Source organism: Glycine soja, chromosome 11 (genome assembly GCF_004193775.1).
Source record: "Glycine soja cultivar W05 chromosome 11, ASM419377v2, whole genome shotgun sequence".
NCBI lineage: Eukaryota > Viridiplantae > Streptophyta > Magnoliopsida > Fabales > Fabaceae > Glycine > Glycine soja.
Genome location: NC_041012.1, coordinates 6,631,451 through 6,644,358, shown reverse-complemented (window position 1 = coordinate 6,644,358; position 12,908 = coordinate 6,631,451). Strand labels below are relative to the sequence as shown.

At 32.3% G+C, this 12,908-nt stretch overlaps 1 protein-coding gene across 1 annotated transcript; it reads left to right on the top strand.

The window, feature by feature from the left end:
- Positions 1–1,771: 1,771 nt before the first annotated feature.
- LOC114377449 (monosaccharide-sensing protein 2-like) lies at positions 1,772–5,974 on the top strand. Its single transcript, XM_028335958.1, has 5 exons — positions 1,772–2,030; positions 2,286–2,846; positions 2,939–3,822; positions 4,622–4,809; positions 5,185–5,974. Exons 1-5 carry the CDS (start codon positions 1,952–1,954, stop codon positions 5,639–5,641), a joined length of 2,169 nt encoding a protein of 722 aa, XP_028191759.1. The 5' UTR covers positions 1,772–1,951; the 3' UTR covers positions 5,642–5,974.
- Positions 5,975–12,908: the final 6,934 nt, after the last annotated feature.

Sequence of the window (12,908 nt, the reverse complement as noted above, 5' to 3'; positions counted from 1 at the left end):
GGGAGGGAGGGAGAGGCTTATTTCAATATTTTTTTTTATCGGACAAGATAACTAATAACTTTTAATTTAAAAGGTGTAATGAAACTAAAATTTTAAAAAATCGACAAACAACTTCAATTTTTGTAAAAGGTTTTTTAACTTAAAAATAACTTTTAAGTTGATTGAAGCAATCATATCTTTGTGATAAAAAAAAAAAGAGCATATCTTTGTGTTAGTGAAATTATTCCTCCCAATTATAATTTTTTTTATTCATAAGAATTAAATTTAACATCTTACCTATTTTGAGTTTGGTAAATCTTATTAAATCCAAACTCTTTTTCTTGAATGAAATATTTTGTTTATATATATAAAAAAAACTTCAAGATCTTATTTAAGGGTATATATTTTTGGAGGACCAAATAATATTTAACCTTATTATTATTGAATTTCCAACTAAATTACAATAGATATGAAATTTGATGAAAATATAATATACTAAGGAGGGGAGAAAGTATTGATTAAGATTTTGAAAGAATATTTTAGTATAAAAAAATCTTAGAAATTTTAAAAGATTGTGTAGGAGGGTTATGATTTATTATATTTTTTTCCAAAAAAAAATTCTGATTGAGATTTTATAATTTGAATTTTAATAAATTTATATCCTAAAAATTTAAAAGATTTGAAAATATTTTTTTAGAATATCAATGCACCAAATACTTAAATGCCAAATGGGAAGTGAAAATCCACACCCGTATAAAACATAATCTCAAACGTGCATATCATTACATCAAAACAATGCTTGAATAGGAAAATAAAACAAAATGGACATTGTTTTATTTTTCTTTTCTTCTTGAATTTGACAACTTTGAAATTTCTGTAAGAAATGCACTTAACTGATTTTTTTATTGTGAAACACGTGACCGGATAAGATAACTATCTCAACTGATCCTTTAAATTTGAACTGATGCCATTTTTTTTATATGTGAAAATTAAAGATATCGTCGGAAGATTTATAACAACATCGATCTTCAACCGAATTACTCTCCTCGACAATTATTTATGTGATAATAACAAGTAATAAAATATCTTCCATTTTGGAGTTGTCTTTTTCTTTAAAAAAATCCAAATCAAATCCTTTCATTTGATGGTCACCTAATAATTTAAACAAAACACATCAAATCATCAATTGATCTGTCTATACAAAGACGTGGGAGTGAAACAGTGTTTAACGCATATGACTGTCTGGTATTCAAATCTTTTATTAAATAGAAATAAATCAAATTTTGTTTCTTAAAAAATAGGAAAAATCAAGTTTTTTTATTAGATAGTAAAAAATAAAATAATATTATGTTCAAATTTTAATAGACCAACATAAATATATTCTTCTGATGATATAACATAAATATATTTTTGCTTAAAAAACATAAATATATTTATGTGACAAACAAAGTGCTGAAGTGCATTAGGAAGTGTTAATAACTTCTTCAAAAAAAAAAAAAGTGCTAATAACTTAATGTATTCTGCCACATACCATATTTATCAATTTTGGCCGCATACCATATTTATTTATCAATTAAAACGGTAATGACTGTCGTGTAAGGTGCAATCGTGGCGACTCCACAATGGCAGAAAGAAATCGCAGAGACAATTCAATTTCCACGTGCCTGTCACGAAACGCAACAATAGTATAATAAGATTTGGGGTGGCAGCATTATTTTGACTTTTTAATTAATTAATAGTTGGTTTATCATGACAAGATAAAGAAATAATAATAATGATAATAAAAACAACAATTACCTCGTACAGCTAAGTCTGAGTTAGATATGCTATGAATTTTCACATTGCTGCTTATGAAGATCTGAGAAGAGTTACTTATAAAGCTTTCAAATTGAGTTCAAGTGTTTGAGTTTGGATTTTGCTTCTTTTTTTTTTTCTTTCTCAGACAAGGATATTAAAGAGAGAGAGAAAAAAAATGATGGAGGTTGTGATTGTTGCAATTGCTGCTACACTTGGGAATCTTCTGATGGGATGGGATAGTTCAACTATTGCAGGTTGGTATTTTCTCATCTAATTATGCTGTGCTAGTGCTTTTTCAGTTATGTGTGTGTGTGTTTTGAAAATCTCAATGTCATGTATGATCATAATTCTATTTCTATGCAATCATTTGTTCTCTCATATACTGTTTTATGATTTGGGAACTTGAAGCTAAAATGATTATTACCCCAATTCTCAAATAGTTAGAATAGGAATTGCAAAAAGGGGTGTGTTAGATGAAATTGAACAAACATGTTTGTACACTCTTGCAGCGGGTATGACCTACATCAAGAAGGAATTTGTCTTGGATGCCACACTTGAAGGGCTAATCGTGTCCATGTCGTTTATAACCGGCACCATTGTGACATTATTCTCAGGGACAGTTTCTGATTTGGTTGGAAGACGCCCTATGCTGATAACATCTTCTATTATGTTCTTCCTTAGCGGTTTGGTAATGTTGTGGGCACCTAATGTTGTTATTGTTCTGTTAGCGAGGATAATTGATGGGGTTGCCATTGCTCTTGCTGTTACTCTTACTCCTCTCTACATATCCGAGGTAGCGCCGGCCGATATCAGGGGCCAATTGAACACTCTTACTCAGTTTGCTTGTTCTGGTGGAATGTTCTTTGCTTACATCCTGGTGTTCTCAATGTCCTTGTCAGATTCGCCAAGTTGGAGACTCATGCTTGGGGTTATTTTTATTCCTGCCATTGCTTATTTTTTACTGGCTGTGTTTTACCTGCCTGAGTCTCCTAGGTGGCTTGTGAGCAAAGGCCGGTTACTTGAGGCTGAAATAGTTCTGAAAAGGCTTCGCGGCACTGAAGATGTTTCAGGTGACACTGGATTTGCAATTATTGTTGGTTTTAAATTTGTTGAGTTGAATCATCCTTTTGTATTGATTAGAAGTTATAACTTTGATGAGTAGGGGAATTGGCGTTGCTGGTGGAGGGTCTCAGCCCTGGGGGTGAAGCCACTTCCATAGAAGAGTATGTGGTTGCCCCAGCTAGTGAGCTTCTTGTTAACCAGGAAGCAGGGAAAGATTATATAAAGTTGTATGGTCCCAATGATGAGGGAGTTACAATGGTTGCTCAACCAGTGAATGGACAGGGTAGCATGATATCCCGTAGTATGTTGTCTCAGCAAGGAAGCTTTGGAACTCTGACTGGTGGTGGTCTTAAGGATCCTATTGTCACTCTCTTTGGAAGTTTGCATGAGAATACTCTCCCGGAGAGTGGAGGTTCACACAGTATGCTACTTCATAATGCCAACAGTATCTTTAGCATTGGAGAGACGGCCAGTCCCTTTGGTACCAACGACAACCTGCACGCGCTACTAATGCCACTTCAAGGGGGTGCTGGGGAGAAGGATAGGGCTTATGGGTCCAAGGACATGTTAGGTATGAGGAGCAATAGCAGCCTGAGAAGTAATAGTAGTTTGGTTCATGGGAATGCTGTTGACGCTCCTAAAAATACCAACATTGGTGGAGGTTGGCAGTTGGTTTATAAATCAGCTGATGGTGCTGGTGGTGGGAAAAGAGAAGGACTCCAAAGGGTTTATTTGCACGCAGAAACTGCGGCAGTGTCTCACTCTCAACATGTTTCATTTGTTTCAACTTCTGGCTATGACATACCGATAGATGGTGGTGAAGCGTATCAAGCTGCTGCTCTTGTCAGCCAGTCAGTTCTAGGTACTCATGATATGTTGCATCTGCCAGAAGTTGCTGCACAAGGACCAAAATGGAGAGCTCTGCTAGAGCCAGGAGTCAAGCGCGCATTAATTGTTGGAGTAGGACTTCAAATACTTCAACAGGTACTATTAGTTGGCATTTTAGTAGTATTAGATTATATTGTGTTCTGCTATGATTGATATCCCATGCATTCATCTTAAAATTGAATGGTTATTGAGGTTTTAGAATTATGTCATGAAGACCAGTAACCTATGAGGAAGTTGTTCTTTTCTCTCTGTTGTACTTTGTCATAGATTTTATCAGTCTCAAATTCATAGAGGTAGAGGATTAATAATCATGAAGATAATTAATGACCAGTTTAGTATTAGGGTGTTGATTTGATCATTCCACAATTACAAGTCTTCTTCAAAATTACTAGGTTGTGCGGTGTATCTTATCCTATCCGTTTATATACATATACACTTACCTTGCAGTTGCTTTAGTACTGTACAAAATGATGCCTTAGATGATTTTAGGAGTTCTTTGGTTTAAGAAAAAGTTTCCAGTTTTCATTTTCTGTTGTTACTAATGATTACAATCATTTGCTGTGCAAATCTTTTGAAAACATATAACAAAATGAAATTGCCATAGAATTTTTGTTAATTATTATTGAAAGCAGGAAATAGAAATAGAAAATGTTTTCTCAAACAAAACAAGCCTTTGGTTGTTTGCACTGTTAGTAATCTCTCCTTTCCTTTTCTTCATCTCATCTTTCTAACAATTTTGACAAAATTATTGGACATATGCTAAGTACATATGCTTCTAGGTGTTATATTCCTCGCAATTTAAAATTAGCTGAAGCTAAGGATATTCACGATGGAGACTTGCACATACACTCTCGCTTCTTCTTCTGTGAGTCTGAAAATGTAATATGTATTGCAGGCTGCTGGCATAAATGGGTTTCTATACTATGCTCCCCAGATTCTTGAGCAGGCAGGAGTAGGGGCTCTTTTATCAAATTTGGGCCTTAGTTCAGCATCTGCCTCTTTTCTTGTAAATATCATTACAACATTCTGTATGCTTCCTTGTATAGCTCTCGCAGTAAGACTCATGGATATTTCTGGCAGGAGGTATGTTTAAACTATGACTTGGCCTAAATTTCATATTGCCCTTGTTTCTGTTTCACGTATGGAACCGTAGCCATATTACAGCATTATATTTACAACAACATTGTTCAATTTCTACAGCCACAATTGTTTCATCCTTGTCTTTTGCTACATTGTGATATTATTGTCATTGACATTTGGTAGGATCGCTTTTTGTAATATAGATAGTGCCCTATTAGTGCAAGATTTTCTTAATTGCTGGTCTATGCATAGCTAGCTATCTCATAAAAAAAAAATTGGATTGAAATGCAGCAATTAGTTTTTTTTTTTAAAAGGCAAAACTTCAAATAAAAAATGCAGCAATTAGTGACAATGACATTATGTATTTTCTAATGGCAGGTCAATCATGCTGTACACTGTACCCATTTTGATAGTTTGTCTCCTGATACTAGTGATCAAGCAGTTCTTTCAAATCAATTCTGTCGTCGATGCAGCAATCACTGCTATTAGTGTTGTGGTTTATGAAAGCGTCTTCTGCATGGGCTTAGGCGTTATTCCCAACATCATATGTGCTGAAATCTTCCCAACAAGTGTTCGTGGAATCTGCATTTCTCTGACTTCTCTTACATATTGGGGTTGCACCTTGATTGTCACTTTGATATTCCCCTACTTGCTCCAGCTTCTCGGTCTCACTGGTGTCTTTGGATTATTTGTTGTTGGCTGCATCATTTCATGGATATTTGTCTACTTGAAAGTTCCTGAAACAAAAGGCATGCCTTTAGAAGTTATTATTGAATTCTTTGCTATTGGTGCAAAGCCTGGTACTGATCCTGCCGCATTGGGAATCAAAGGTTGATACCTTAGTGAATACTGATAAGTTTATAAATTCAGTAGGTTCTGATTCCTCCTAAAATGAGTTGAGAAGTATGGAAAATTGAAACTATTTGGCCTTGGGACATATGTCAGCATGCAGCGACTTCCCCTTTTGTGCTTTTAGGAGAAAATGAGTATAATCTAGTAATTTATTTATACTCATTATGACTAATGTTTAGGATATTCCTTGTATTCTTTTATATTTTCATTCCTTAGCATTTGCCGTTTGATTTTTCACCATGCTTTGAAACAGGTGATGTGCCCTAGTGATATTTGAGGTCTGAAATGGTCATCACTATGCTGGTTGTGCTTTCTATAGTATCGGTCTGATCATACCTAAGATTAAAAAAAGATCCATATATATGATATATCTACACTTAAGCTTGCAAAAGTTGCAATTTTAATGTTATGTAATACCGAACATGTATAAAATTGAAACTTAGGACCAACTTTAGGGAAGAAAAATGGAGTTTGTAGCCTATTTAAAATTGTATGCATCACTATCACTATCGTGTACAAACAGGAATCATATATGAAATCCTGACAAATCACAACTACCATCGTAAATTTCCTCACCTACCTCAAGAGTCACTTAAGAGACAAATGAAAAGAAAAACACATCCTCTATTATCAACCTCTATTCCGGACTCCAAGATCAACTAAATCAGATATCAAATACACCAACCCTTAAGCATTGCATCCAGTAGGTCAAGCAAAGTAAAGTCATTATCCCATTAAAATATCATTGTTGGCAACCCACGAACTTAACCAGCACAAACTCTTTAAATCTAAGTATTCATCACCAAAATCTCCACGAGACACCATCTCACAAAGAGGCATGCATCCATGGTTGTAGTTTGTAAATTATTGAACCTTTCATTGAGACAGACAACATCATTGACTCTTTTTTATCATCTTGTAAGCTGTTGATCACATGAGTTAGTTCTGATGTCCCTTTCCCTTATGCGTGTCTCTACATTATCCGTAATTCAAATAAGTTACAATCAAAGTCAGTCGGGCACTTAAAGTGCATTCATCATAATGTTGAAAGCCAAGTGGACCGGAACATAAAATTACTTGAGATAATTTGAAACTTTGCTCAAGTTCTAGGGACAAAAATAGAATATATAATACTAAGCAATTACATTGATACCCCTATCTGTGATTTTTTATTTATTTATATGATATCTTTGCTATATTTTCTTACAAAAACACAAAATGTAACGTGTTTCTTGAATAATAGAGATTATCAATGTAAGTGTAGCATAAGATTCTCATCAATTGCCATTTGTAAAAATTGATGTTAAAAATATGAATAATATTGAAGGAAAAAAAGAGTAATAAAAAAATTTATGATGAAATTGAATAAAAAAATACATTCGGAGACTAAATTAAAAATTTAGTGAAACTTAAGAGGAGAATATAAAGTTTTAGCCTATTCATAATTGATTGAATATAATAATAAATTATTAATATAATAGCATGTAATATTGAACCGAATTAGTTTAAGAGAAAATAGGTTATCTATTAATAATGTAAACTAGTTTTATACTTTAATTTAATCACAACCTATCTTTTGATAAGTTTCTTGAATTTTATAGTAATCACTTTAAAAATTATTTTAATAATAATTTTTAATTAATTGATTCTATAACAGTTTTTTCGCTAACAATGCATAAAAATTAATAAAAAAGATTAGATGACATGAAAATGGTAGGTCAAATTCATTTTTAATAGAGACAATTAGTATTTACTTAGTAGAAAAGGGCATAAATAAACCAACAGAAATGTTAAGTTCAAATTACACACACCACAAGACAGAAATGGGCCGGAAATGATTTTTCTTTGAAATTTGACTCTTTTTTTTTTACCAAAATACTTTTTATATATATTTTAGATATTAATATATTTATTTTTCCTTTAGTATTTACTTTAAAAAATAACAAGAGTTTTTTTTTAGGAAATGTTGTAGGAAGACATAACATGTTCCCCCAAATCTTCTTTTGTCTAAAATCTAACCTGTTAAACTAAATAAATTTTTACTGAATATTAAAATTTTATTGCATATTCATTTAAAAATAAATTAAATAAGACAAAAGAAAAAGTGTAGCTCTTAACAATCTACAATGAAGGATGAGCTTATTGAATATGTTTTTATTAATATGAATATAAGTTATTTATAAATTTTAATAGGATGTTCATGAATTTATTTGATAAAACTTGATAATTCAAATCAAACCAATTTGGTTTGAATTAGTCCAGCTATTGATTATAATTGATTTAGTGAAGTGAAACACACTGATGTAGCTGACATAACTCCATCTTATATAATCATTTAACCATTTTATTTTGGACCTACAGTCAATCCTATCACATTGTCACTGGGTTGTGATCACCGAACGCAGCAGTTCGTCTCCTACACCCAATCTCACTTTGTTTATCCATAATTCTCATGAAATCTTTTGTTCCTGACTCCAAACAGTGTAAATGTTAATCAGTTACTGCAAATTTTTTCATAACAAATTAAGCAGTGCATACAAAAAATACAAACACAACAAGAACCTGAAAGCAAGGCAATTATTTAATATTGATCAGGAAGACACGTGCATGTAAAAATAAATTAAAATTAATAACTTGTGTTCCCAGGTTACCTTTTAAAACTAAATAAATTTTACAAAAGTCTTGGCCTGATCTGAAAAAGCTGGGCCTAGTTTGAGGAAGTTTTGGGCCCTGACCTGTTTTTGAGCCTAGTGGTGGAAACGCGATTGTGGCAATCCCGCAACGCGCTTTCTCCGTAGGCTCGCACGTGTCTTCCCTTGCCATATTTCTCGTTCCAGATTACACGCACCTCACGCAATTACCATTGACGTTGAAAACTACCACAAGCAAGGTATTTCTGTTTCTTTCTCATATTTTCGGAGCTACCAATTGGTTTGGATGGTATTATACGGTTACCTTTGAAGAAGAATTGCCTTCTCACCAACACAATGTATAAATGTGATGTTCAATAAATTAGTAATTTAATTAGTAAGTTAGTTTTTTTTTTTTACCAAACTTAGTAAGTTAGTTAATAAATATAAACTGGCAAAGAAATTTCAAGTAAATTAGTAAAAATAAAAAGGAATAGAAAAATTAACAGCCTAGCTATAAGTTATAAAGAGTAATATTTTGGTTGATTTTAAAAGATTTTTCAATTTTTTCAGTAATTTTTAAATAGTTATATCTCTAATAATGGTTCAAGCGTGTTATAAAATAATTATTTAAGGGATAATTGTATAACTTTGAATAAATAAAGAATCAAATTACTAACCTAAAAGTTAAGAGATGATGTGAGTATTTTAGCCTTCTATTTTGGATTTTAAGCAAGCGTAATGCGTTGATCGATGCTCATGTTAATTCACTTTGGGTGTTATCTTCCAGTATATATTATTTGATTCCAGGATTGCTCTCTATTCCAGGATTCTTCAACAGTTAAGTGTTAACGATTTAATCCATCATGAGGAAAGATAATTATGTGCAGAATTATGCATTTGAATTTTGAAGTGACATTTTTCATGAAATGACTTTATTTTTTCTTATTACATATGTGCACCTGTCTTCCCTAACTGCAGTTCAAGATTGCGTATCATACACTGATATTCGAGACTTATATTATTTTGCATCGGAAACAAAGTGGACTCAATTCCATGATATGTATCCTAAACAAAGTGGACCTGATTCCAGGTTATCCACTTCATATTAATATAAACACAGAAAACGATTCTGCTGTCAATTCTTATTCAGAGTCGTTCACTGAGTATGGAATATCCGAATCTGAAGGAACTAGTTTATTGAGGGATGAAGAACCATCACGGAACATCAGAATAATTAAGGTCCTGCTTGGAATATAGTGCATGTTTGGAAAGTATCACAAGTTTTACTTATCCAAAACTCAGTTTCTAAGAAAATTTTACTCTCAAGCATATTTTTAGAGAGTAATCAAATATAATTCCAAACTATTTTTACCCTCAAATATACTTTTGGAGAGTAATCCTATTGAAAATAAAACACACCTATAATGGTGCACTAAGCACAACATCGAGTTCATGGAGACTTGTGCTTCCAATGTCAATTTTTAAAAATGTAAACCTTCCATAGCAGTTGCAATGAGCTGTCCACCGGTTAAAACCTCTTTGGATAAGCTTATGCAGCAATATTTTAAAGAAATAAATAAAATTTTCCACAAATTAAACATAATATTTTTAAAATAGCTAGCTATACTGCTATGCAAAATAATGTTTACATATTAGCTTAGGCTCCTACTGCACATTGCGATCAGATTTTTTGTTTGACAAACGTTGTTTTATATTAATAATGAGTCGTAGTCATGATACATAACTTTTTATTCGATTGCATCACCGAGTGAAAAAAACTACTGCTGGAAGCCTTTTGTGCAGATGATGATTCACAAGGAGTTGATGGCTCTATATACGGTGCACTTTCCGCTCATGTGTGACCTGGAATGATATTAAAATCTAATGATAGAATAATTAGTGAACCGAAGTTACCCGAGAAAGGTCATTTTCTTCCATTTGTTTTTTCTTCTTCTTTGGACCACGCTTTTCTCAATGATGTGGAAAGCGCTAGTTTTTTTCTTTTTCTTTCGGAGTTGTCTCTAGAAGAATCTTAGTATATATGATTTGGACTATGAAGTTTTATCATCTAGTTCCGCTGATTCATGTAAATTAGTCCTTATTGATAAGTTGTTTTAATTTCCGGTTTTCCCTTAATTAAATGAAGTGCTCTGAGTATCTCTTAAAGTTTTAATTTCTTGTAGCTAGCTGGGTAGTGATAAAATCAACCTTTTTCTATATGCATCATGCTTGGATGTGTGTTTCTTAATTAAGATCGAGGAAGGCGTGATACAATGGCACTGCCACTACTCTGCCATCGCCAATTTAGGTACCAGTCACGTTAGATACTTCAAAACGGATAAGGCAGTTTGAAATTTTGACCCATTTGTTTAGGCAGCCGCAGGAGAAAGAAAAGGTAGGTAGCATGCAATGCAAAGCGAACAAGTTGCCCGCGGAGATGTCACGTTCTGATAAGTCACATTCAAATACAAAAATTAAAGTTTTGCATAAAGTAGACAAAGGCAAATTGTAGCAAGTTAACGAGTCCTCATCACTACTAAATTGAAAATTGAAAACAATGTACTAGAGAGTGGGGGGTAGTAGTAATTAAGAGTGACAAGTGGGAACAATTTAATATCTTGCAAACCTTTGTGCGTGCTCTCAAATCACGTATATATCCTAAGGATTAAGGGGAGATATTGCTTTTTGCGAGTTTTATTAGCTTTCAATTTTTGGGCTGAGTTGTTCGCACTTAACAATGGGCCAGTGCAGGAGAAGAGAACAGAAGATAACCTAGGAAAGATTAAATGGTGTGTGGGGCCTAATAACGAGTCACACAAGTCCCACCAAAAATAAAAAATAAAAAAGAAAAGAAAAGTAGAAGATGCCGTCAATTATCATCTTTCTATAGGCATCAATGGTGTGTCCGGACTCTTATAGTCCCTCATTAGAGGGACCTTTCAATACATGCGAATTGGGATAGATGCGGAAGAGGACCATGTTGCCAAAGGGCATCTCAAACTTTATTTTTTTTCAACCCCATAGAAAAAAAAACAACACACACTCACACACATACTTGTGCTAACTTTATGTCACTCTTTTGTCTTATCTTCACTTTATATATATTTGATTTGATTTTGCCTCCATCAAAGTATGCATTTCCTTTTGGTATGGAAAATGAAGAGGATCTAGGGATAGTGAAAATAATCAAGCTTGATGTACAAGTAGAGATGGTTGCGTGCCAGTGTTGGCTCACTTGGGGTGAATAATGCATGTTACTATTTGATTCCCTTTGACTAACGAAAAAATTGATTAATGCAATTCTTGTTTTATGACCGATGGGCATAAATGCTACGAGTACTTTGATTACTACTTACTAGGTAGTAATGGTTGGTACCAACAAAAAGGGGAAAGTGTGTGTGTGTGTATGTAACAAAACAGAGGGAGGACACATTGACACAACACAAACAATGGGATCATCGAAGAGAGGAAGTTGGAAAAACCACTGCGGTGTGGAAATGCTGCTGGTTAAGGTTGGTTGGCTGACAAAACATGTATGCTTTCCTTTTCATAACTTTGTTTGTCAAGTTCGTGACTAAGCATTGTAATTACTCTTAAAGACGTGATTGCTTCAAATGACATTGACGTGACTTATCAACAGCCAAAATATCATTTTTCATTTTTTTACTATATTATTTTGTTACAATAAAGTTTGAATAAAGAAAAAAAAACCCGTATTTTTTTAAAAACAAAAATAATTTTAGAATCAAACCTAAATTACAAATAAGAAGATCGAAAATTCGACCAGAAATATCAAACTTCTTGATTTTTTTTGTGATTATATCATATTTCATTTTAATAAATAATCATGTTGAAAGTTTGACAATGAAAACAAGGATACATATATGCACATATCACATGTATGAATAAAGTTAATCACAATTAAGTAACTATATTTTTTATATTACTTAATTATAAATAATTTATTCCATATTTTGTATTTATTTTACTTAAACTTTATTGTAAATTCAAGTATGAAAAATATCAATCTTAAACATCATAATAGAAACATATTTTTCTATAACATCAGAAATAATTAGTTTTTTTAGATGAAAATGATTTTTTTCAGAGGTTTTTGAAAGTTTATTTCTATTTTTTTAACCTATTCAAAGTATTAGAATTATGATTGTGCTAATATGTGGCACTCTTTTTAATGACATTTTTTTCTTAACTACTAACACAATTATTTTTCCTTTTATTTCTAAGAAATATAAATTCAGAATTAAGACCTACAATCAAACTTCATTATATTTTAAGCTGCAATTATAATGCCAATTTTCATAAATTTATAAGAATTATTATTAATAAAATACAACATTATTTACTTAACAACTTTTTTTAAGAATTTTAATTAACTTTTAAAACCAGTGTAATATGTAAAATTTTAAATAATTTATTTGTATAAAATCTAAAGTTTTAGTTTCATTATTTTTCATTGTACATTAATAAAAATATATTATTTATTTAATTGATATGACATCTACCTGATCCTTAATACAACAACTTTAAAATAATTCAAAAATAGTTAAAAATGATCTGAGGACAAAACGACAAAAATCAATGCTCCGACTCCGCGTT